At 39.1% G+C, this 27825-nt stretch overlaps 1 protein-coding gene across 10 annotated transcripts in view; it reads right to left on the minus strand.

The window, feature by feature from the left end:
• Positions 1-27825, minus strand: part of ARHGAP24 (Rho GTPase activating protein 24) — a 705468-nt gene that overhangs the window by 40202 nt on the left and 637441 nt on the right. For 9 of the 10 annotated variants that reach the window (XM_070505415.1, XM_070505414.1, XM_014854138.3 and 6 more), the window contains one exon: positions 11893-12100. In XM_070505415.1, the coding sequence (XP_070361516.1) occupies positions 11893-12100 (208 nt within the window). Of the gene's footprint in view, positions 1-11892; positions 12101-24705; positions 25691-27825 lie in introns of those variants that run through there. The other variant, XM_014854139.3, reaches the window with a different exon arrangement.

Here is a 27825-nt window from a genome sequence, read left to right on the forward strand (position 1 = left end):
GATGCTGGTTTTCAATTAACAATAATGATAACAAGTTCCTTTTACAACAAATTGAGAAAGAAAACAGTGAATTCATTTAAAGAAAATATCAATAAATCTAGTACGGGTGTTATACAGATATGGCTAAAATCATGATGTATTATGTGAATGACAGAAGTTTGAGAAGTGCTATCAGACACTGCTTATCAAATCTTGTCACACCATCATAATATCTAAGAACTGCATCAAAAAATAGGGAGGTAAGAATTACCATAGCTAGAAGCTGTTCAGGACTTTGGAAGGCTGGCTCCTCTCTTGACTTCAAAGAATCATTTAAGGTGCTGAAAATAGGTGGCCAGTTTACTACTTACACATTCAGGACTTGCCTTAGGCAAACTCCTGGAAGTCTGTCCTTTGCTTTTCCAATTCTTTATCTATCTACATGTCCTTAAGCTACCACTTGCTTTCTTCACTTTCCTCTATCAAAGCCTACCCTTAGATCTTTTCTTCACAGTATGATACAAAGGTTCTATAACTGTATAGTTTGCTCCTGAACTCCCCACTGTTCAAATTTTTACATGGATCAGAGCATAAAGGCACAGGGATGTCCTTTTCAGGCTGTTCTACAATTTCAAGCCCCTTTCAGCAGATAGCAAAGTCTATCTTTTACACATCAATCGTATATCCCAGAAAACAATTTATCTTTCCCAGTAGCATAAGACCTGCCTAGCCTAGTCAGAACTAACATGTTGCTTCCAATAATGCCATGAGGTCGATTTTTTTTCTCATTTCATATATGAGAGAACTGAGGCAAATCACTTCAAATGAGCAACTTCTCTGTACTCCACGCTCCTGCAGCCTAGTGTCTGGCTAGGGTTTTCATGTTATGGCTTGAGGACCATGCATATAAGAATTACCTAAGGATTTGTTCGAAATGCAGATTCCTAGGCATCATCCAACCCTTTAAATCAGAATGACAGCCAAGGGGGTCTAGGCATTTGAATCTTGAGCTAGCTCTGTGGTCACTCTGATGCAGACTAATGTTTGAGAATCTCTGCTGTGTCTGCAACGCTCCTCACTTTCAAGTTTACCTTTTATAACTCAGGTCAGGGATGCTCAAGGCTATATTGCTACCCAGAGGATAAAATTAAAACATGTGTCTGGCTTTTCTATCTTCTAAATTTTAGGCTTTTTGGGTTCTTTCATTTTATCCCTGAAGACTTGCAGTTTGTTTAATGGTCCTAATTCAGTCACTAAAACAAATAGCAAATAAACAAGAGGGGAGAAGAGGAGAAGGAGGGATGAGGGCAGAATGAAGTGGGTACATGGGAGGGCAGCTGGAGTACCTCAGGCAGCAGCTGTTTTATGGGATTCTTGGACAGAATGTATAAAATCACTGGCTTCTACAGCTTTCTGTCCTTGCTCTTGACCGGTGTGTTGTAAGTGCATGGTTATTTTGTTGCCGAGCTGTTGATGCTATGATGGCGACATCCACACTGCCATTCTTGACCCTACCTTCCAGCTCTTCCCAAATGTATCTTCTTTAATAGCTGATGCCATCTGGACAGCTTTGGAAACGAAATAACACTCAACTTCTAATCTGATTTTACACATTCTATATTTTATTGTCTCTCTTCTAAGAGGGGAAATTTAATATAAAATGCTGCATTTTAATTTGTTTTCACTCCTAAATGAAAGAATGAAGAAAAGAATGGTTAGGAACTATGATATCTGTTGTTTTTCACAGTTGACATAACCGATAAAATACAGATTCTTTCAGGTCAATGAGAATGTCGTTTCTCACAAAATTCACTTTGGTCAAGGAGTTTGTGGGAACTGTAGGAACGATAAGTCACGCATACATAAAAGTCTTTAGCTTGAACCTCAGAACTGGAAAAGTAGCATTTGCTGTAATTAAAGAAGAACAGAAAGTGCACGGTTTGATAAAAGCTGGCACATGCACTTGCAATCTCTCTAAATTCAAATAATATTTGTTCCAAATTTCTTTTTCTCAAGTCATCTTTTTTTTCTTCCCACAGGACAAAATATTTCTTCTCATTTAAATGTGAAATATTATCTTCTAAACCCCAAATGGATCCAAAGCTTCCAAAGCACAGGCAGATATATGAACACAGATGTTCGTCAGCATAGGACTGATGTGTGCAAGACACAGAAAAGAGCAACAGAGACAGAACTAAACAAACTAACGTACTGATACGATGAATTATTGTATAGTCCTTTAGAACATGTTTGTGAAAACTACTTAGTGACGTGGAAAGTTGTTCATGATACAACCTTAACAAGAAAAGTTCAAGACGTAAAAACTGTGTGATTCCAATACATTGTATATATACATATCTGTATGTTGATATATCTCTATCTCTTAGTCTCTACATATCTACTTATTTATATGTTATGTGTAGCAAGAGCTCTCTGGGTTGTTTAATTTTGAAATATTCATCATTCCTTCTTATATTTTTCTGTATTCTAAATTGTACACAAAATGTTATAATTACAATATGATTTTAATAATATTTAAACTAAATTTTAATAACACTTCATACTGTTATAACTTCAAAATGTTACTTAAAAAGTTCACTTTAAAAAATCGAATTCCAGGGCTTAATATGAGAGCTACACTATTGGGTCTTAATTTTAAAATTAGAGATTATTTTTGCAGAATTCCTGTGAGAATTTCTTTCCAGATTTTACTAAATATAAAAGTGAAAGCTAAATATGGTTGACTCTTTAATGAGATACAAGCATTATTAGAATAAACAAAGAAAAATATTTATTCATTGTCACGCTTTAACATATTTCACAATGAAAAATTTTTGTACTTTGCTTTACGTCCTAATATCTATTCAAAACATTATGCACAATCTGTATTTTTTGATGTATTCTTTTTTTCTCATTTTGATGGTCAACATTGGTGAGATTAACTTGAACTAGCAAATGTTCCCAGGCAATTTGTCTTCACATCTCGGAAACGGAAACCCGAGCTAGGACTTGGTCCTGTGAAATTTCACACTCAACCAATTAACTAAAAAAGTGGATGGGGCAGAACACTCTACTTGGACACTGTTCTGAAAATAATCTCATTCTCCTTGGGAAATTATGGATTCTTTATTCCCCTACCAATGTCGTTTACAACTGCATTTTGCCACAAAAATGTTTCTATCTTCTTTTTATTTCATGGCTCATGAATCTGGTAATCCTTTTTTTTTTTCAATAGTAGAATCCAGGAATTTGCAAATCTGCCTGCCTATGATTGAGGAACTCAAGCTTGACAATTTATTTATCAAAACAAGTATATTCAGATTGCCAGAATGTGATACTGTGATAATAAGAAATATATATTTAGTTTTTGTCCCTGGTTCCTGGCCAGAGCTCCCAAAATCCTTGTAATTTCCTAAATAAGAGTGACAGAAGCATCATTTGTTATAATATTTGGCTTTTATCCCCAGTTCCTGAAGTAGTTCTGGAGTGAAAAGGAGAAAGGAAAGTCTTTCGTTATTTGCAACAGGCCTCCTCAACGACACTTGAGTTTAAGTTAATGGGGTGACTTTTGGAAAGCCCCCAAGGAAGGGGGTGCCAGAGGAACCAGTCATGGGATTGGAGGGTTAGAACTTTCAGCCCCACCTCTCAACCTCTGGGGAGGGGGGAGGGGAGAGTGCCTAGAGATTGAGTCCAATCACCAATGGCCAGGGATTTAATCAATCATGCTTATGTGATGAAGCCTCCACAAAAAATACCTAACTGAAGGGGTTCAGAGAGTTCCTGGGTTGGGAACACATCCTCAAGCTGGGACAGTGGCACATCTGGAGAGGGCACAGAAGCTCTGCAACTCTTCCCCATACCTTGCCCTATGCAGCTCTTGCATCTGGCTAGTCCTGAGTCGTATCCTTTTATAATAAACAGGGAACCTAGTCAGGAAACTGTTTGCCTGAGTTCTGTGAGCTGTTCTAGCAAATAATTTAACTTAAAGAACCTCCCATTTGTAGTTGGTTGGTCAGAAGCACAAGTGACAGCCAGAGACTTGCAATTGGCATCTGAAGTAGGGGGAGAGGTGGGCAGACTTGTGAAACTAAGCCCTAAACCTGTGAGGTCTGCACCAACTCCAGGCAGTTAGTGTTGGAATTGGATTAATTGTAGCACAGCCAGTCAGTGTCCACCAAGAATTGGAGAATTTCTTCGTGTGGAAAACACACATTTGGTGTCAGAAGTGTTCTGTGGGTGGAGTAGTGGAAAATAGAAGTTTTCTTTTACAGAGTTACCTTTTTTTAACATGTAAATAAAATTCTTTCATTTACTTGCTAAAAATATTTCCATTTCACTTAGAATAAAAACTAAATTTCTTATCATAATCTACTGGGCTACCAGATCAACCTATTTCACCTCATTTCCGAGGACTCTGCTCATCGCTCACTGCATTCCAGCCACAGTGGATTTCTGTATGGTCTTCACACAAACTAAGCTGCACCTGTCTCAAGGTCTATGCACTTGCTATTCCACCTGGAATGCGCCTCCATCACATCTAGGTATGGCAAGCTTCTTCCTGTCATTCAAGCTAAACCAATGTTGTGTCCTCAGGAAGAGGTTTATCACTCACCAATATCTTAGTATGTCATCTCTATGATTCTTTGAAATTATTTATATAGTGATGGTTTATTGTTTATCTGCCCACCACTAGTAATGCAAACCCCAGAAGAGAACTGACTTTGTCTGTCTTTTTCACCTAGAACAGTGTCTGAGACATGGTAAATACTCCAAAAATTACTTGTTGAATCAATGCCTGAGATAGATTGTCTCCAAAGGTGACTACCAATAATTTCTCACACCCCTATACACGCATGCCACTCTCTCCATCAAGAAGTAGAGTCAATTTTCAATCCCTTTTAATCTGAGCTGGCCTTATGATTTACTTTTGCCCACTAGTGTTCAGCGGATGTGACATTGTGCCAGTTCTCAGCCTAGCCCTTAATATGCCTTGTAGCTTCCACTCTTGTGGTCTTTGAGTCCTGAGCACTGTGGAAAGAGTTCTGACAAGTGGCTAAATAGAGAAGCCCTGAAGGATACAAGACTGCAAAGAGAAAGAGAGGGGCTTGGCCAGCCATCAGCCATTTCGGCCGGCCTCGCTTAGGCACCAGTTTGCGTGAAGCTCTCTCAGATACTGCAGCTGCACTAGATCACAGCAACCAACACCATGTCTGCCGAGCACTGTCCAAATGCAGAATCTAAAAGGGTTGTTACTATTTTAAACCAAAAAAGTTTGGACTGGTTTGCTCCACGCAATAGATACTTAAAACAGTCATTGATACCAGAAATTGGGTGCTGCCACAACAGAAGTCTAAAATATATGGTATTGGCTTTAGAACCAGGCAGAGTCTGAACAGTCAGAACAGTCACTGAGCAGACTACTAGTAAGAACAATGGAAAAGCAATGAGGAATCGCCATGAGAAGCCCGAAAAAGGTACACGCTTATTAAGCAATGGTGGAAAAATTAGCAAGACTATTGACTGTAGTAGCTCAGAACATAGACAATGTTCCTGATGAAGCTAAAGAAAGAACTGTTCAACTCTGAAGAATTTGAGAAACCATAGTGGCCCCAGGACAGTGTCTCCAGCTGGTAAACTATTCTCCAAGTAAAAATTGGCCATAGAGCAAAGACAGAATCCAAGGTGCTGCCAGTGAAACACGACCTAAACGTAAAAACCAAATGCTGGTGTGCCTGCGAGGTCTCTGGTTAAAGCCTCTGAGAGTCTTAAGGGAGCACCTCATAGCTTCTCTCAGCAGCACAAAAGAATTTAGAAGGATCTTAAGATTGTTCCACAGCATGCCGACTCATAAGTTGAATACACAAGGACCTGACATAAAGGGGTTTATGGGTGTGATTTTGTGTCAGCAACTGGATTATAATTTGGCATCTAACAGGTTTTTAAAGGAATTATAGCAACTTGGAATAAAAGAGACAGTATCAGTTCAAACAGAAAAGAGGCTTTGGGCCCCCAACTAACTATATGAAACAACTGTTTTTAAGATATTAGAACAACAAATAGTGCAAAAGCAGGCAGGAAGCAGGCTGAGAAACTTCTCAACTAGAAAGATGAGCCATTCTTCTGGAAGAAGGAAGAAGTTTCATAGAGTAGAACCAAGAGTCCAGAGGTAGACCAAAGAGGAGAGAAGAGCCACAGGGTAGAGAACCAAGCCCTAATCTGGGAACTTTTTTTTTTTTTTTTGAGGAAGATTAGCCCTGAGCTAACATCTGCCTCCAATCCTCCTCTTTTTGCTGAGGAAGACTGGCCCTGAGCTAACATCCATGCCCATCTTCCTCCACTTTATATGTGGGACGACTACCACAGCATGGCTTGCCAAGTGGTGTCATGTCCATACCCGGGATCTGAACTGGCGAAGCCCAGGCCGCCCAAGGGGAATGTGTGAACTTAACTGCTGCACCACCGGGCCAGCCCTGGGAACATTTTCCACCCTCAGGGGAGGGGCCCTGATAAGTATCCAGCAGGATTTCAGAACTGCTGTGGAGGAGAATCTGCTTGCAGCCTCCACAGAGTAATGAGTATCAGATCTGCTATAAAAAATGAGACAACTAGTCTAACTATATGAAACTACTGTTTTTAAGTTATTAGACAACAAATAGAGCAAAAATGTGACCCTTGAGAGTATGGAATCAAATGAGGTAAGTCTTATGATTACTCCAGCACCCATCAGACCCTGAGACAGGGACAGGGACCCTAAACAGAGAACAACAGCTTCACTGACAAAGGAGACAGAGATTGCCATTTGGGAAGGTTGAAGCAGCTGGCATTTGTGATGAAGACTACTAGAGAAGAGGGAGATTTGCAAAAAACTTCTTGAGGGGGCCAGCCCCAGGGCCGAGTGGTTAAGTTTGAGCTCTGTTTCGGTGGCCCAGGGTTTCACTGGTTCAGATCCTGGGCACAGACCCAGCACCGCTCATCAGGCCATGCTGAGGCAGCGTCCCACATAGCACAACCAGAAGGACCTACAACTAGAATATACAACTGTGTACTGGGGGAATTTGGGGAGGAGAAGAAGACGAGAAAAAAAAGAAGATAGGCAATAGATGTTAGCTCAGGTGCCAAAAAACCCCAACTTCTTGAAATTTACACCTAGGTCTCCTTGAGTCTTCATCTAAATACCTAGATGAACGTGCAGAGCAAAAACTCCACAGGGCTAAAGAAAGAAAATGCGAAAGAACAACTACTAGGGATGACAGAATAGAAGAGAAAAACGAAAAAAGAGTGACAATGACTCTAAAACTAGTTCTTTTAAAAGTTTAATAAAATTTATAACACACTAGATAGACAGATTAGGAAAAAAGATGTCACCAATTGCTAATATCAGAAGTAAAAGAGTAAAAGAGGGGAAATCACGAAAGGTCCACAGACGTCTCAAACAAAAAAACGAAAAAAGGGATATTATAAACCACTTCATGAAAATGAATTTGAAAAGGTATAAGGAAAGGACAAATTTCATGAAAGATAGAAATTACCAAACTAGGAAAAGAAGAATTAGAAAAGCCTTATCTAAAATGTTTCCCACAAAGATAACTTCAAGATTCCATGATGTCACTGGTAAATTTTGCCAAAGGTTTGTGGAGGAAATAATACAAACTACACAAACTCTTTCACAAGACAGAGGTAAAGGGGACACTTTCCAACTAATTTTGAGGCCAGAATTTCTCTAATAACAAAATTTGTCAAAGACATTACAAAAAAAAGAAATTGATAGGTCAATAGCCCTGATAAAAATAGGTCCAAAAATCCTCAACAAATTATTTGCAAGGCAGATAAGCAATATTAATATTATTTAATATATTATTTTATTATTATATATTATTAATATATTACTTAATATATTAAATGCTAATACACCACAACCAAATGTGGTTTATCCTAGGAATGCAAAGTTGGTTTAACATTTGAAAATCAGTCAATGCAATTCACCACATTAACATAATAAAAGGGAAGAATCAGATAATTTCTGCAATAAATGCAGAAAAAAATGGATTTAATAAAACTCAATTCTCACTCACTATTAAAATGCTATCAAACTAAATATAAGGACATTTTCAAATGTCCTGATAAAGGGCATCTACAAAAACCTATAGCTACCATCATACCTAACAATGAACGACTGAAAACTTCCCTCTACATATGGCGAGTGTTGTCACTCCTATTGCAGAAGAGTTCTTAATGAGTTCAAATAGGTAAGAAGAAGAAACATGAGGAAGAAATAAACTCTCAGTACGTACAGTCAACAAGATCATATGTGTAAAAAATCCTAGAGGATCTACAAAAAAAAAACCAGTAGCACTAATAAATAAATTCACTAAGTTTGCAGGACAAAAGATCTATCTATAAAAAATCAATTGTATTTATATAATCTAGCAGTGAGCAATTCAAAAATTAAATATAAAGAACAATACTATTTATAGGAGTATCTACAAACATTAAATAGTTAAGGACAAATTTAACAAACTGGAGCAAAAGCTTACATTGAAAATGACAAAACACTGCTGAAATACAAAAGGGCCTAATGAAATGAAGAGATGGGCCATGCTCATGGATTAGAAGATTTCATATTTTTAAGATGTCAGTTTTCTCCCAAGTGATTTCTAGATTCAGTGAAATTTCTGTCAAAATCCCAACAAGATTTTTGTAGAAACTGACAAGCTCATACTAATTTTTTTTTTAAGGGGAATGCAAATGACCTAGAATAGCCAAAACAATCTTGAAAAACAAGAACAAAGTTAGGGGATTAACTCCACTTGATTTCTGGACTTTAAAGCTATAGCGGTTTTCTCCAAAAATAGTCTCCCACAAATCCTTCCTTCTCTGTATATGCTTGCTGCTCTCTCCATCAAGTGGAGTTTATTTCCCTTCTCCTCAAATCTAGGTTGACCCTCTCTTGTGACTTGATTTGACCAACAGAATGCACCAGAAGTGACACTGTGTCATCTGTACCTAGACTTTGTGAGGCTTACTAGCTTCCATTTTCACTCTTAACCCACAGCGGTCTGACTACTCTGCTAGAGAGAAAGGCTGCATGAAGAGAAGTTCTACTGGATGTGAGACTATGAAGAGAGAGAAGCCGCAGCAGCCTCCAGCCATTTTAGCCATCTCAGACAAGCTCCAGACATGAGTGGAGCCATCTTGGATTCTTTAGATCTAACTGATCTGCATCAATTAACACCATGTGGCGGTGAAATGAGCATGTCCTGGCCAAATCCTGCCCAAACTGCAGAATAATAAACAAATAATTGATTGTTTACAGTAAAGTGTTGAGGTAGTTTGTTATGCAAGCATAGAAACCTGAAACAATGAATGATGGAGTAAACAAATGGCACTTCGTTTTTCTCAAAGTCTGCCAGCCACGTTAGCACACTGTGTCTGACACTGAGATACTCTCCACAGCTCTCTTCTGTGGTTTTCTAGTCACAGGCAGCTTCTGTAATTACACTTCAGAAATTAAAAGACAAGGAAATCTTTATGCAGCATATCACCAAGTAATTAAAAAGATCTTTCTGATCAAACTTCCGAGTATAAAAGTAATGGATGCTCATTGAAATTACAGTAGAAAAAAAGGGGAAAGAAATCACCCATTAGTCCACAAAATCGATGTTTATCTTTTGATGCACTTCATACAAAAAAATAAATACATTTTTCATAATTGAGATCACATTTTACATAAAGATTGCACCATATTTCACTGCCAGCTGATAGTCATCAAGAATTTGATTTGGAGATAATTGTTTTCAAGGCATATCTCTTCTTACAAGTATCCTAAAATATACAAAATATCCCTCCATTCTCCCAGATTAGCGGAGATTTGCTATAAGAACCAAATCATAAATGCCTGTAGTAAAATAATTTTTAACAAATATGCTTTTGCCATGATATCATCTGCATATATTTAGGCCATATACAAATATATATGAAAAAGTTCCCTGAAATTTATCAGTGTCACATGAAATTCATTGTAGAGGATGTTAATCCCATTAAATAATATTTTATTATGAGGATTCCATTAAATTTCTTTCTAATTTTGGAACCAGAAAGATTGCATTTTTCCTAGATAAATCATTGTCTGTATCTTTGGATAGGCCTGAACCATGTAGCTAATGGTCTGGTTTTCTTTTTCGAAGTATAGGACACGACATGGGGCTCCCCCGCAAAAAGTATATCTACAGTCTTGAAATGGGTTCTCTGACCCCAGTTTTAGATTTACCTATTTGCCTTCACCTTTAATCTTTTTCTCTTGGAGAGAATTTATAAATCTTTATAAACTCCTTGTAACACTTTTTGTAAACAGGTAGGATTTTAATCAAGTAATTGATTCTGCCTTATGTCTCATTTATTGTTTACTTATAAATGTTGTTTATCATTACATAATTAGCGGTTTTCCAAAATTTTAATAACTGTATATTATTTTGTTATATGTGTGCACTACCATAATCTACTGTTGGAGATAAGAGATTGGCATTCATTTTTTACTATTATAAAAATTATAAAAAACTACTTTGCACTGAAGTTTTTTTCCGTGTATCTGATTTTTTTCGAGGACTGGAATTTCCTGCTTAGAAGATCTTGAAATAGATTACCAAATTTCTTTAGAAAGACAATAATAATTTGCATTCTTGCCATCATGGTCAAGCACTCAGCACATCTTACCAGCACTGAGTACTATCATTGCTCAGACTTCGCTAATATGACCGATAAAGGGGCATTAAGTGATTTAATGTGCATTTCTTAGATTATCAGTGAGAGCCCAGACTCTCAATGATGCTTCCTTGATCCCATATCATGTATTCAAGTGTCTTCTCGCCTATCTGTTCTGTAGATCTGTGTCTATCCTTGTGCTAATTCTATACTTTCAAAGAGAAATAATACGTAGTAGGCAATTTTCAATGTTCAAGTACCAAGACTATTCTTGTCCACAAGGTTCAACACTGAGAAACTCTCCTAAGAAATAATCCAAAAATAGAAAATATTTGTGTGAATGCATACTCACTACATTATTTATAAAAGTGAAAAAAGTCACAACATAAATTTCCAACATTATTGAAATGGTTATCAACAGCATACCATAGAATGAAATATTAGATATTAAATTATGCTCACAGAGTTTGTCAATGATAAAAGGTAAAGTTAAAAGACATTGGAATAAAAGGGAATTTTTCAACTATTAATATGGAAAAATCTCTGGTATACAATATTAAATTAATAATAAGATAGATTATTTTTTTCTACTCAATTAAAAAATATGAAGAGAATGAGGTAATTCACAAAATATTAATAGTGTTTAACTCTTAACTAGTAGCATTAAGGATGCTTTATACTCTCTTCTCTGCAACTTCCATTATTTCCTGAATTTCAGCATGCTATACTTCTCCTAGTTTCTTCGTAAATCTGTTCTAGATTAAGGTGGAGCTACATATTTAAAAATATAATGCTTTTATTATTATTATAAAAAATAGTTATTTTTAACTATGCTGTCAATATCCCAATCTCTATTTTTCAATATTTTTACTATCCCTTAATTGAAAGAATTCACGAAACATCAAACAAGAGAAGACTGCTATTCTAAAAGTTCATTTTACCAATGCAAAATTGAAAACAGTTTTAATTTAGGACCAAAGGAAAAGAATAAGTAATAATGTTTTAAGGGGAAAAAAGTATGGAAGGAAAAGACATTGAAAAGCGTCAAATTTTTGACTCTGTAACTTAATAAAAACAATCCATCTTTGTGTGGTCATATAATCCATCTTCTAAACTGTTACATCAATTAAAATCATGCCATATCAGCTCACGGCATCATTTCAGTTCAGTTTGAATTTCTCAGTGAAGGATATGAGGTAAAATCTTGAAATCTACCTGTCAAATGATGGCTTCTCTCCACAGTCAAAGGCATCCTGGAGCTCTTTAACAAGATTAGCCTGGCCTGGCAGTCGGAAGAGACCCTCTTCTTTCAGCCCCCTTAGTCGGATAAAGTCTACACACTGCTCCACCAGCATTGGAGCCAGACGGTTCCCATATCTCTTCTCATAACGGACAGTATCTTCCAGTTTCTGTCCAAAGATGCCTAGAGAAAGAAAGGATCACAACGAATTTGAGAAATTTCTCTCTTCTCACAATCTTGCTTTAAAACTCAACGTAAAGGAAAAAGAGAAGATTGCAATGCTGAAAAGCATTTAATATTTGGTACTTTACATCACAGAATCAAATTCATTATATATAATTCTTAAAATGAAAAGAGTTTACCTTATGCTGCCCTTTCCCCCCTGTATTCTGCATTTAGCCCAAAAGCAAAACAAAAATACGGAGTTTGAATTATCCACTTTGAAATAAGAAGCACTGCAATAAATATAATTTTAGCTTTGGGTTTTCTTTTTTTTTCCTTCTGGGAAAGGAATTGTATTCAAAAGCTTAAAAGCAGAAATATTCTGCAGACAAAAGTCAAATCCTACTTTTGCTACAGTTTTAACTTTACGTCCAATTTTCATTTACTCTAAATACTGTTCATTTCTCTGTTCACCTTTTGTTTTCAATCAAGTTATGATGCCAGGATTATAATCAAGGCGGTAAAGCCAGGAAAAGAAACCCAGAAGTTTTATCCATATAAAATATTTCAGACAGTGTTTGCTTTTTAAAACCTTAAACTATTAATTTATTGGAAAAGGAAAAATGTGAATTACGAAACTGTGCATACCACAAGAGAGGAGGCGGGATCCTGGTGGTTTGCCCTGACAGCGAGGCATATTTGTCTAGAATTGTCAGTACATGGCAGTAATAAAAAGCAGGCCAATTTTGATCAATTTTATTAAAATACCTACAAATGATGCATTCCTCGGTGCATACATTTGGGGCTGAACAGCCCCACTATTCACCCTTGGTACCCCATTGATTAACAGACAGTGTCTCTAAAATATATTAATATGCGGGGGTAGCTTCGTAAGAATGATCAACCTATGAGAAAAGAGGGAGGGGGAAAAGCTGGAGGAAATGTGACTCCATTGTTCCCAGAGGGGATGAATATGATGAAATCTTTTTGATGGTCTAATGAGGTTCATGAAAGGGATATAAAAATAAGTGTTGCGTGTTCAAATTATGCAAGACTCTAGAATGTTTGGGGAATTATTTCAAACCATTAGGTTAAGGATTTGACAATAAGAACATACGCTTTACTTCCCTATCTGTAAAATAACTTATAGATGGATACAGTAATGCAAAATCATCATATCCCAAGCAACAAACACTTGCTACCAAAGAGAATATTCTTAGCCTAGGTAGAAACAATAACACAACAACAAACCAAACTATTCTACACCTGCTATCAAATCTAGCACTAATGGAATTCAAATATCTTCCTTTTAGGAAAAAAGGTTGAGTGACCTAATATTAACCTTCAAGTACAAATAAAGCAGAATTAGAAAATGGCTTTCTCTAAGGGCAGTGAAGATTAAAGCAGGTAACAGCGCTGTTTAGCTTACTCTGTATACTTTGGAACAAGCAGTTTCTTGATAATAGTGAATCGAATATTGTTTGCTAACTCAACAGACCTTCACACCCCTATTTTCTCTTGGTATCTCCACTTCAGAGGCTGGAAAATGAAATACTTCTCCCACTTCTCAATAAGTCTTCTGCAGCCTCTAAGAAAATTTGTTTTCTTGATGAAAGAGAAGGACCCAGCTGGAATTGACAATCACTCCTTTTTTCTATCATGAACTTGGACATGGTATCTGTCAATCGAAGAGTCATCTTTCGACCATTAGGTAATAACCGCAAGGCGAAGGCTGAAAGATTCAGACGACAGGGCTGAAACCACTGAACCACTGACCTGATAGCAGCAGCACCTTCCTGCAGAATTTCTTTTTTTTTTTCTTTTAAGATTGGCACCTGAACTAACATTTGTTTCCAATCTTATTTTTTTTTTTTCTTCTTCTCCCCAAAGCCCCCTAGTACATAGTTGTATATTGTAGTTGTGGTCCTTCTCGTTGTGCTGTGTGGGATGCTGCGTCGGTATAGCTTGACGAACGGTCCGCGCCCAGGATCCGAACCAGTGAAACCCTGGGCCGCCGAAGCGGAGCGTATGAACTTAACTACTCTGCCACGGGACTGGCCAGCTCTAGAATTTCTTTTAACGTGAGAACAACAAGCCCCTGTGTGTTTAAGCCACTGTTAGCTGGGTTTTCTTTTACTGGCAGCAATGCAGAATTCTAACCCATAGTGTGGTGATAATGATTTTGAAGATATCCTGGTATTTTCATAAAAGCTTGCAAATTGATTATGAATGAAGAATATTGACTCTTTTTCTGGGGGTTCTTTGACAACAAGTGTGATGCTTATTCCCTGGGGATGTTTGGATTCTACGCTGCCAAATGTAAGGAAACAGCCTTTCACAGGCCCTTATAGATTATTTAAAAAAATAATGTTGACATTTGGGAATAAATCTCATGTATGTGTGATTTTCCACTTATTGCTTTGGATGGATAAATATATTACGTAAGGTTTCTCTCTAAATCCAGCAGAATTCTACTAAAGATGTTCCAAGTCAATGTCTATGTGTGCTACAAATGAGACCCCAACTTCCAAGATTTGGTTTTATGCAGTAATGAAAAACAGTCAAACTTTCTTTTCTTAAAACTCTCAGGATTTCTTCTTTCCCGACAATTTAGAGAAGTGATAAAGGAAGGGGTAAGTTTGCTTTAGATGAATACTCTGGTTTCCTTTTTTTTTTTTTTCTTGTACATATAGGCTTGCCTTTACGACAAGAATTTACTTAAGAGTTACAGCAAGAAATTAAAAGCCAAGAGCCTGAACATCCTCCAATTTATTAAGAACACATTATATACTAAGTTCATACTAAGTTCTTGCCATATATTCTCTCGTTTTCGTAATAAATATATAATGTAGCTATCCTATACAAGAAGAAACTGGTGCTCAGAGAGATTAAATAAATTACCCAAGGTTAGTTACAGAGCATCAAGTGGCAGAATGGAAGTCCACATCCAGATTTCTTCAGCCTTAAAACCTTTGTTCATTCCTGAAAACCAGCCCTCTTCCTTTTTATTTAATCACAATTACCATGCATCCTAATTTTCTAGTAATTTAAAATATTAGTAAATTCTAAAAAGGAGTATAGTGGCTTATCTTCTCTGTGCTCTAGAAAGTGACTGTGGCTAAGCTGTACTTATGTATGCCAGGCATAGGGACAAGTAGTTTATCTGCATTTCTCTCACTTGAAACTCACAGCACTCAATGAGGTAGGCACCACTATTACTCTCATTTTACTGAGGAGGAGACTGAAGCACAGAAGGGTTAAGTAAGTTGCTGAATGTCACACAGCTAGTACATAGTGGAGCCAGGATTCGTTCAAGACTTTTGGATTCAGAGCCATTCTGTATCTAGTACACAATACTGCGAAGTGTGCTCAATGGCTGAAAACTGAGCTATGGGGGAAGAAAACTGTGTATACTAGCTTTCCTACCTCACTTCCTGTCATCACACTAGGAGGGGTAATTTCTGTTGAGAAAATGTAAATATGGGGGGAGGTCAGAAAAAAAAAAGAATGAAAAAAACCCTGAACATTTAGTGAGCATTGTGACCAAGGAAAGGATTTCCCCTACATACAGAGGGGAACATAAACAGCTATGTCTACTTAGCTACCTAATATGTATGAGAGTTAAAGCATGCGGACAATATGTACATATGCTTAGAAATTCCCGTGGAAAAATAATAGTTTTCTGCTCTTGATCTGGTCTTGGAAAGAATTACAGTAGATATATACTTCCCATTCTGTAGCACTGGAAATAAAACGTTCCACACATTTCTGGCTTGCAACAGGTGGTGTGAGTTAATCTTCTGTATGAGGATGGTTTTTATGATGAAAGCTAGGGCGAAAATTTTATTTATTTTTTGGTGAGGAAGATTAGCCCTGAGCTAACATCTGTTGCCAATATTCCTCTTTCTGCTTGAGGAAGATTGTCACTGAGCTAACCTTCATGCCAGTCTCCCTCTATTTTATGTTGGATGCCACCACAGTGAGGCTTGACGAGCTGTGTGGAGGTCCAGGCCTGGGATCCAGGCCTGTGAACCCTGGGTGGCTGAAGCAGAGCACATGAACTTAACCACCTCGCCACTGGGCTGGCCCCCGGGAAAATTATTTTTAAAAAGCTGTTTTATTTAGATTTTTTTTTGAAGGTGCAGTGAAATTTCAAATTTTAAAATTAACAGAAAAGCACAAAGGTCATGAGCTATGCCCAACTAGTAGAATGAGGAAAAGAACACAAGATTAGTAGATAATTAACAAGAATATTCCCTGTGGTGTGAGACATGCAACCAGTCCCAGCTACGTCCATTGACGTTCCCAGGAAAGTTTCACACTCCCTGATAAAACCTTTTTGGGAATCTCTGGTTGACGATGGTGTGTCTTGCATACTTTTCCTGGAAGTACATTGATGGCATCATGAAGCATCCTCCACGATGTGACTTTTCACTAGACTGAGAAAGTAAATCACACAGGTGAATTTATTGCACTTGTGGGAGGCTGTCTCAACTGGAGAGAGGAAAAGAGAGAGAGAAATCTAACCATCCTTCAGGATTTGTGAGATTCCACTGTCACATGTGATTTATATACCCAATACCTAGAGGCAGCCTGTGAAGTTAGTGAGTGTGATCAGAGAAATATATTTGCATTCCATCCTTCTTAAAAATGAATAAACAAATAAATACAAAGCCAAACCTTCTGGGACTCTCCATGCCCTGTAATTATTTATTCCCTTTGCCTCTCGATTCCCAGTCAAGTGCGACTCAGGCTCTATTGCATCACTCTCTATCCTCTTGCCAACATATGCATTTTGGCCTCTGACACCGTCACTCCACTAAAAGATCTTTTTCTATAGTCACCAACAACTTCCTGGTTGTCAAACCACTGACAGTCATATTTTTTTGTATTACTTTATGCCTCACTCCTTTTAAAACTATCAATCTCCTTCTTCTTCCTGACACTTCTCACATGTTACATAATCCATGCCTTCCAGAATGTTCTTCTCAGTCTCCTTCTTGAGTATGCTACTTACTACACCCTTTCATAAGTTGGCTGGTCCTATTTTCAGCCTTATTTTCACCTTATTTGAAACAATTTCTTTGCTCACTCCATTCAATCTCATTGTATGTCAATTATTCCAAGATTTATCTCTCGATTTAGGCCATTCTTATGATCTCTAGCAGTGAATTTCTAAAAGCCCATTAGACATTTCAACACGGATATCTCAAAACATTTTCAAACTCAAAATTTCTAAAACTGGCTATGTCATCTTTTCTTCCAAACCTGTTTTTCTTCTTGCAATTCTGATTTTGGTTATCAGTATCAGCTATTCCCCCAAACCATTGAAGTGCCATCTGAGAGTCAACCTAGATTCCTCCTTCCTCTATGCCTCTCATTTAATCACAGGTTGGTCCCTTCCAAATTCATTGCCACTACATAAGGTTAGATCCTCAATATTTCTTAACTTTTTGAAGAGCAGAGCCCTCAATTCAGGCAAGCGCTGCCACAGTGATCTTCATAATATTTAAACTGGATCAGGCCACTCTTCTGCTTCATTTCTTCCAATGGTGCCCACTGGCCAACCAAACTCTTTTTCATGAAATACAAAGTCCTCACAATCTGGTCTCTGCCTCTTCATCTACCACTGAACAACAAATGTTTAGGTAGCACCCACTATGTGCCAGGCACATGCCATATCCACCCTCATTTCTGCTGCTTCCTCACAAACCACATGCTCACTAACTATACTGAACTATTTGTCATTTCCTAAAGGTAGCATGACTTATCACGTCTTCAGGCATCCTTCTAGAAGGAGCTCCTGCTGTCATGAGTCAGCCTAGGAAAACTTATCCTGTAAGATTCAACTCCTATCATCTCCTGTGTGGAGACTTCACTAGCATTCCCTCCGCTCCACCCCAGAGGCAAAGCTTGATATGTTTCTTCTTTGACTCCTTAACACATTGCTCTGTAACTATTCATTTAGATGCCTATCTGCACAGTCAAAAGAGGATTACATTTTTACAATTATAATAAAATAATTATTTTACATTTATTGATTATTATAAATAACATCTGATAATAGCTGCATACTATATACCTATCCTATGAACTTCAGAGAGGCTTAGGGAAATTTCCCAAGGTGCCACAGACACAAGGACTGAAGCGGGATTGGTGCCAGACTGGCGGACTCCAGGGCTCATGCTCCATTCTACCACAGTGCCATGGTCTGAATGTCCATGTCTCCTTCACATTCTTATGTTGAAAACCTGATGCCTAAAGTATTGGGAGGGGGGCCTTTGGGAGGCGATTAGGGCATGAGGGCAGAGTCCATGAATGGGATAATTGCCTTTATAAAAGGGATTCTGGAGAGGTCTCTCCTTCATCCCTTTCTGCCATGTGAGAATACAAGAAGTTGAGCGTGCAGCCGGGAAGAAGGTTCTCACCACAACCCAACCGTCCTGGCCTCATCTCAGACTTCCAGTCTCCAGAACCATGGGAAATTAACTCCTTTGTTTATAAGCTACCCAGTCTGTGACATTTGGTCACAGTAACCTGAAGGGTCTAGGCACATAGGCAAACTCTATTGCTTAAGTCCCTGGAACTTAATACCAAAGTGAGCAAGGACTGAAGATTTCATAAACATTTGTGGAATTAATACGCGCATTAAAACAAAAACACCTCATCTCTTCAATTATGGGAAATAAACGAGTAACTCCAATGTAAAATGAAACTCATCAATAGTTCTCAGGTTGTGGCATTGATTTCTATAAAAATTTGAAAACAAAAAAAATCCTTGGTTTGCTGATAGAAATCCAGAAGTTTAAAAGGTTCTTGATTATGGTTCAAATTCTTGGTTATCAGGTATTGTTCAGAGTTCTTTCTCTCTTCCTTTTTAGAGATCACATGCTAAGCCAGGTAGGGAATTTGCTTTTACTTATCCTTCTGCTTACTGCAACCCTCCTAGCAGAATAAGCCTTGGTATCGCCAGGATTGTAATAATTTCCAATTAAAAATGAACATGCACCACAGTAAATGGACAAACAAAAATAAAAGGCATTCATTTTAGTGCAGAACTAAGAAACAAAAATAGCCAAAGCTTACTTCAGTCTGTTACCAGCATTTTCTAAGTAGCCAACAAACCTTATATGAATAAAAACTTTTAATCGAAGGAGCTCAGAATCCGTAATAACTGGTGAATGTTTGGTAGAATCTTGACTCTTTTTGTAGTCAGAGTGAGAAAGTAGGAAGAAAACTAAAGGTATGGCAAAATTAAGAAGATGTAATAATGTGAGCACAGTGACCCAGTGGCCTAGGTCTTGGACCAGCAATCACAGACACCATTTACATCCAGGTACCTCGCTGTGCAATTTATCTACATTTTCTTATTTGAGACAGATATTCCTCAAGGAGATCTCTCTTTAACAAACAAATTCAGAGGTTCAGAAATGCTAAGTGACCTGAGGTCACAGATCTAGAAAGTGGCAGATCTGGGATACAAACACAGGTCTATGATTCTAAAGGTCTTTCCTTTTCTACCGTGTTATGTTAATTCAATTCAGATGTATTTTTCCATAGGCATGCTGACCACTCTCTTTAGATCATATAGAAGAAAATGTCTTCTGTAACTTCCAAAGGCTAAATCTGACTTCCTGTAGTTCAGATGAGTCATTGCCTTTCCAGATGAGCCTGTGGTCAGTCTTTCGTTCATGGGCTCCTTAGATTTTGTACATAGTTTGGTGTAGTGCTTATCACAGAGTAAGTACTTATTTATGTTTATTTATCCCCGAGGAGTCTGTGAACTCATAGACTGGAAGCAGCCTGTTTTGTCTGTCTTCTCATCCCCATCATCACCTGGCAGATGCTCCATAAAACTTTAATACATGAATTAACCAGTTACTCATTTATAGCACCTAAAAAGGTTGTGGGCCCCATTCCAATTTGGGGGGGAGGGTGGTTCCACACTTAGCAATGAGCAATTCTCGGACACCAGCTGGGTGTCCTACAATGCAACTCAATTCTGACACCATTTACCCAGAGACAGCAACAGATCCCACAGGTTAAGGGTTCAGTCCCAAAAGACTGCCCCCTCATTCCCACTTTAGATGCCAGTCACAAGCCCAGGTTATCTCCTGTGTTTCTGACTGACTAGTTACAGATTGGAGGTTCCAATGACCCTCTTCTTGGGTTCCATTAATTTGTTAGAGTGGCTCATAGAACACAGGAAACCCGTTTACCCACTAGATTACTGGTTTATTACAAAGGATATTAAAGGATACAAATCAACAGCCAGATGAAGAGATACATAGGGCAAGGTCCCAAACAATGGAGCTTCTGTCCTCACGGAGTTTGGGGCCCAGCACAGTGGCACGTGGAAGTGTTTTGTTTCCCCAACCAAGAAGCCCTCTGAACCCAGTCCTTTGAAGTTTTTAAGGAGGCTTCACCACACAAGCCTAATTTATGAAACCATTGGCCATTAGTGATTGATTCAACTGCTAGTCCCTCTCCCCTCCCTGAAAATCAGGGGGTGGACTGAAAGCTCCAATCCTCGATTCATGGTTGGTTCCCCGGCAGCCAACCCTGTCCTTAGGTGCTTCCCAAAAGTCACATCACTAACATAAACCCAGCTGAGGTGGAAAGGGGCTTGTTATGAATAACAAGACACCTGTTTCACTTTTATAGCTCTGAAGTGATTTCAGGAACTGAGGACAAGAGACGAAATATTATGACAAAAGATGCTCCTATTGCTCTTATTGCTCAGGAAATTCCAAGGATTTTAGGAGCTCTGTGCCAGAAATGGGAGGAAGATCAAATATATATTTCTTATGACAAATCACAACATCACAGCACCATTTAAAATTATTTGGATTTGGAGAGCAGTATTCTGTTGAACAAATCAATTTCCATATATGTGATTACAACATACACAACACACGATAAAGTTTAAAGAAAATGTTGGTCTTATCCACCAGCACTATAAAGACATTCTATATTAATTCATTATTGACTACAGATTAGCAAGAAAAGATAGATAATTATACAGTACTTTACCAGTTTGCAATCAACCTGAAATCTTTGATTAAATAGATCTATTGCCATGCTTCACTTTGGGAAGAAATAAACAAATACCTTTTTTTTTTTTTTTTTTTACCACAAATGTGTATAGGGCACTTTAAGATGGTTATGATGATAAGGTGGCCAACTGGCAGCAGAGATGAAATATAAGGGCTACAGAGTAAAGAGTATAATGGATAAAGAAATGAAAGCCAACACTGCCTTAAAGAAAGCATGAAGTTTGGCCAGACAACAGAGGAGAGAGAGAGAGCACTGTAGCAGAGGGACAAAGTGAACAAAAGCAAAGATGTGGTGGAGAGGATGTGTTCAGAGAAAAAGAGAGGGACAGTCTGGGGAACTAGGAGTTTAACTAGGGAACCGTTGGAATTGGTTAGAAGGCCTTGATAATTACATGAAATCATTAGGGCTTCCTCCTGGGAGCAACAAGGACTCATAAAAAACTTTTGAGCTGTGGAACCTTGCTTGACAGTACAGTTTCAGGAAAACCAAGTGGGTGATGCTTTACAAGACGGACCGTGTGTTGTAGGAATTTGTGAAGAATGTTGGGGATGGAAAGAGGTGAGGATGGCTGCTGTCCTGAAGAGCCACTTCTTAGGTTAAAGTAAGTTTTGTGCAGGACGCAATAAAGACACAGAGACCTGAAGAGATGGAAATAGAAATGGAGCTGAAAGTATATAAAGAAGGAAGAAGCAACAGTGCATGACCGCTAAGTGGCACAGCATAGGAAAAGCCACTGGGGAATTAATGATGACTTATCTCCCAGAAGAGAGCAACTCAGGAACAAAACAAGATAAAGTCAGAGTTTAAAAATTTACTTTAGTATGCCCTGTGATCACAACCTTAAACCAGGTGGCCTATTATGACTAAAAATTAACATCAACATTCAAGACCCGAAGTGTTATGTACTCCCGAGGAATCAAAAGACTGGTCGAGCTCCCAATATTAGATGTGAATCTTATAAAGGTTAAAAAAAATTATAGTTTCAAAATAAACAGGGTGAAAAACACATTGTAATTTTTGTCTCACCAGAACATAGACCCAAAGCAGCGTCATCCCCAGCTTCCTGCCTAATTGATGTTTCTCAGTTCCTAGATTTTTAAAACTATGGGGAAATTAAACAAAGAGAGAAAGAGCTGAAAGGGCAATAAAGGACAGCAGAGGTCCAGAAGAGAAGGGAGCCTGGAGTAGTTAATTGTGGCTCACATGGCATGCAACCACCACCACCACCAGGCCTCTGGGAACTTTCATTTAAGGCCACACTTCATTTTGAGAGCATTTCTAAAGAGCGAGTCTCCTCTTCTGTCGGCCTACCCTTGACAACAGTAAAAAATACGTTTTAAATGTGAATCAGGAAAAGCAGACATGTCAACGTTTTTCACTTCTGGGCGCTTTTCCACGCTCCATGCACTCTCCCTTTTGCTTTCATTGAAATGGCTTAAGCCGATGCTCTCCAACAGGCTTGGGAGAGGAACTTGAAACCCAGGGCCACTTCTTGAACTACTTGAGTACCCAGGAGATTAAACAAAGCACAAAAGAACACTCTCTTCTTAAGGTGGAGCAGTTTGGGAACCCAGGATTGAAAGAAAAGTTCATTCTTTCCAGTTCCAGACCTTAAATAAAGATGTAAACGCTCTGTGTTTCAGGCTGCGGCTGACATGAACGGCCAGCGCAGCACACAAACAGCATCGCACAGCAGCTGCGCACCTTCTCTTCCCAGCCCCACTGCGTAACTGTGGTCCTGCAGCCAGCGAACTCAGAGAGGCTGCTATGTGGTCGGCTCGGAGAAAGGCAAAGAAAACTTAAAACAGCTGAATGCTTTCTGCACCTCTTCTCTCTGTGGTTCTGACAGAAACCAGAATATAGTTTTGCAAACTGAAAATCTGTTAATCTTTGACTCGGATGCTGAACATTCCTCATATTACTAAGACTTTGCATAGGAAAAGACAATACTTTAAAAGCAGCCCATGGGAGATGATAGATGGAAGCTGTTCCCCACTCCTGTGGTTGCCGTTTGCAGCCCACGGGGATTTTCTTTACAGGCACTGCTTCTCTCGTTGGTATTTAAGGAGAAAGGGAAGAGGGTGTGATGAACAGCAGTGCTAGCCAGGATTCTTGTGGATATGCTATACTGCACTATTGGAGGAGAGAAGGTGGAGAAGGTAAAAAACGCCTTGCTCTGTGCTTCAAAGATAAATTAATTGTCCCCAGAACATCTCATGTTACAAAGGAATAGCAATAACCCAGAAAAGTAGACCCTCTCTATGTGTTTGGAGAAACCCAATTTAGTTGCTGAGGGGTGGGGAACTAGAAGAGAGAATGTCCTTTAAGCAGTTAGTCCCTAGCCTTTTTCAATCTCTATCATCGTCAATTTCTCTGTCGGTGACGCAATCTTACAGTAACCGTGAAATCTCTAAAGATCTATAAAATATGAGACATGTATCTCTTATTTAATTATCTTCGTGGATGAGGGAGAATATAAATTAACACCTGAGTTCCTTGCTGATAATATATGATAATGATCATAGCCAGATCTTAACTGCTCAAAGAGACTCAGAAGGAACAAGATTTAGTCTTAAAAAGTTCCCACCATATTTGGCTTTATATATGTGGTTTTTCTTATTTTGTTTTATTCTCATTTTTTGTTAGTTACTAAATAGAGAGGATTAATTAATAGATGGCAAATCAAAGAAAAAGGGGAGAAGGAACAACCTTAGATGTTACTCAAATCAGCTCCCGATTAAATTATTAGCTTATGACATTAAAATTATAATTACCTAGTTCCAATTTAAATAATCATTCCATTCAGTTATTCCCATTTTAAGCTAAAGGACATTTTAAAATATTTTGATACACAAACATTTTCTAAAAACATCTCATTTTACCTATGCTGTACCCTTTAACTCCCCCTGCACACATCAATTCTGAAATGCTTAGTTTCTTTTAGCGATCACAAGTTGTTCTGTTTTTCCACTCCTTGTTCCTGATGGTTGATATCTTTGGCCTCTCCAAAGCCACCTTATGATGTATTTGGAAAGTCAAGGTGACATCTATTTCTAATCAGTGTTAATCAATATGGTTGAAAGTCTCCTGAAAAGAGTCACTACAGATAACCTGATTATTAAGATTTTCTCAGCCGTGGAGGTGAGGCAAGCACGGGCAGCCAGAACCAAACCCACGTGATGGGAGCACAGAATAGGGATTTGAGAGGGACTCACTTTAAGGGATAACGACATGGCTGCCTGATTTGGGTCTAGGAACAGCCCAAGGTGGTCTTGGCCCCTCCTCTCGGGATGGTCAGGCCAGCTTGCTTAGCTCTCTGTTAGTCAAGGTGATTCCTATAGGACCACCATTCGTTAAGCCCCGCCTACTCGGCCCGTTCAGTAATAAACAGATCAATACGAACCTTGAAAAACAAGTATAGACAAGCAAAGACGCACGTAAGTCACTCTCATACAGTTTTAAGCTCTTGGTTTCCAAAATCCCATTTTATCTGAGCATAAAACTGACTTTAAAGCATCAGAGAATATATGCATATTTTTTTAAAGGACATTAACATATTATCTACCTACCTTTCCGAAAACTAAAACACCGTTTGATTCTTCTGTATGTAGTTTTAGGAATGAAAGGCGTTGACGCTAAGGCACCTGAGGGGCGTCCCCCAGTGTTTCGATCTTCAGGCATCATACAGGCCCGAAGTTCTGACCAGTTTCAGGCTGCCTTTACGACCCGCTTCTGCGCGAGACCCCACAGCCACTCCGTCTCATGTTTGTTTATTTGTTAGGTTTGAAGTGCTGCTTCCTAGAACCCGAAGGTTTTGATCATCCAGGTCCTGGATCAGGGATAAGTTACCACCACCTCTCATTTACTTCTTTTTGGCAAAAACTTCCTTTGCTCTTGCCTAATCCAGGGAGTTTTTAACGTTGTTTTTCTCTTTTTTTTAAGTTTCTGCAGACATTCCAAAATGTCACAGCAAAAAGCACCACAGCCAGCAAGCTGCACCTCCCGTTCAAACAGCAGGAATTTTTTTTTTTTTTTTTTTTTAAAGAACTGTCTTCTCAGCTGGAACTGGGGGACTGAGATTCCTCTGGAAAGGTCAGCAAATAGCCGTGTGCAAGGGGACAGAGGAACAATGACAAAAAGGCCCTTGAGGAATCCTTCAGGACTGTCCTTGCGGGCTCCTTTGATCTGAGCAATAGGGGAGGCAAATCAGGGCACCTTCTCCAGAAAGCCTTTCAGTGCATGATGGATTCTTTTCACAGGACTCCCCTGCTCCTTTTACAGCACCCCTCATCCTTTGACGCTCTCTGCGGTTTCTCCCTTTTCCCGTGTGTCTTCAAACTCCCGGGGCTCCCGAGGGAATCGCCACGTCAGAACAGTCGAATGCCCATTCCAGGAGGCTTCTCGATCCGGGCAGGAGCCGCTCTGCAGGGAGCTTCTCCTCCCCCTCCTCCTGCTCCGGCCGGCTCCCCTTTTCTCAATGAGAGCTGGGCGGGAGCTGGCAGGGCTGCGGCTGCCTCGTCACCATGGCTGTAGCTGAGGCTGCCTTCAGTGCCTGCCGGTCACATGCAGCAGGTGCAGTCACAACAGTCAGGGGAGGAGGGAGAGTGCCACGCGGCGGGGCGAACCCCAGTCTTCTGCCTCCGACTTTGTGCGGACTTGCAGGCTGGCTCTCATCTCGTGCAGCCCCGTTACAGTCGGTGGCTCAGCCCCTCCAGAAATCAAACAGTCCCCAACCCACCCCAAAGGGGAGGAACATTTTGTTCCCTCTTTCCTGCATTTATTCTCTTCCTATATAAGATTTATTTTTTTCGGGTGCTTTGCAATTGAATCTATTTGTGAGTGCTGATTTAAATGTGCACGTCAATAAAGTATGTGTGTATATTTGTATATATATGTGAAACAGAAAAATACTCGAAATCGAGTAACAGAATCTGCAGGTATAACCACAGAATGAATCAACACAACCCGTACGTGTGTGTGTTTATACATATATATATATATATCTGGTTATGATCTGAAAACCAATCCTGCTTTCAACTTTCTCCCCTGCTCTTGCAAGCACCTCTGCCCCCAGCCTTCATGTCCACCAGCCCTATTGGTCCCAACTCACTGAGCGACTTACTCCTTGGGTTAATCATTCATCCACTTGGCTGTTCCAGGAGCAGATTTGGAATGCCGGTGCCTTAACCCCAACTGACCCCCAGGGCCCCTGCCTTCCTCCCTAGCCCTTCACCAGGAGCCTCACAGAACTGTGAGGAGTAGTACAAAGATACTCCCTTTAGAAACATCATTACTATCCCTGAGGAATCATTATTCGTTATTTCTGCCCCATGCTTCAAACACTGCTTTTCCCTTCTACGTCACAGCATGCTGCCAGGAAAACAGGGAACGGAGAAATACAACCCAGTACAATGGAGACAGTGGCGGTGCTGGACTGCGAGAGACCTCGGCCAGCTGACAACTTCCCTGACCCGAGCATTGGTGTGGAGGGAACACACGGAGTCACGGGACTTTGGGGCTGGAAAGTTAAAACAGCTTTGTCCAGTTTTCTTATTTCACAAGTGAGGAACTGAAAGGTGAGGGGATAACACCACCTACCCAAGATCTCACAGCAGGCGGTGTCAGTTTCAACACCACCGTGCCTCTTAATTAACCCCTGCCTGCCCACACATTAATGATTCATCGTGAGGATTAGGCACATTCACATTATTCACACTGTATTAAACATTCAGTATTTTTACTGCCTTGATCAGTCTCTGACTCAACTCTTTTCATAAGCAGACAGAAATACACAGGAAGAACTTGGTTTTGTTAGTAGCTAAAGTTAGGCTATAGACTCAGATCTAATGAACAGCTAATGGATTCTCACCCACCCCAGATCCTGGGCTGGGCACTTCCATATTCATTGTCTCAGAAACAACTGCAAAGAAACCGAGTGTGAAAAAACAAAAATAAACAAATAAAACAAACAAAAGCCCGAAACTTTTCCAAAGTAAAATAAATGTTTTGACATCCCGACTTTAGGATTTGACCTTCAAGCAGAAACCATGTGCCTCCCAGCATCATTAATAGGGAAGCAACTGTTATGGGTGATTTTGAGCTGTTAACACAAAGTGGAGGTATGTAGATTCAATGCCAAACTTCGTTGGCAGGCTAGGTCGTTAAGAGAGGATATCTACTTTTCACATTTCCATGGGTTCTCTTCCCCCATCTGAGCATTTGTTATACGTTTGCTTTACTTATTATAAGGAAATTCCAAAGCCCTACACTTTATGATTTTCACTTACCAGTTTTTAATTTCTAAGAGATTGAAAAGCTAGACAAGCTCCTCAGGTGTCTCCTATGTTTTATTCAAATATCTGTTATTGAAATGGTAAAAAGGGAGCATTTTACATGGAGACAGAACCTGAACAAAGATAAGCTTCAGTGCCTCATGAAAAACTTTAATTTTTTAAAAACACAGGTTGTGAAACTGCAATACAGACAATGAAATGCCCTCTCTGTAACGGACACATTTAAAATGTATCCAAAGATGGTATACAGAAATTGATAAAGCAAGCTGATATGTCACCTGCCAAATGTCTTTACAGTTGCCATTTAATCAATAACCGCAACAATCTTTGAGCAGTAGGAAGGAGGTTGGAAGCCAACAGGTCTATTTAGGATTGACAAAGTCTTGGGTTCCATAA

Source organism: Equus asinus, chromosome 3 (assembly GCF_041296235.1).
Source record: "Equus asinus isolate D_3611 breed Donkey chromosome 3, EquAss-T2T_v2, whole genome shotgun sequence".
Lineage (NCBI taxonomy): Eukaryota > Metazoa > Chordata > Mammalia > Perissodactyla > Equidae > Equus > Equus asinus.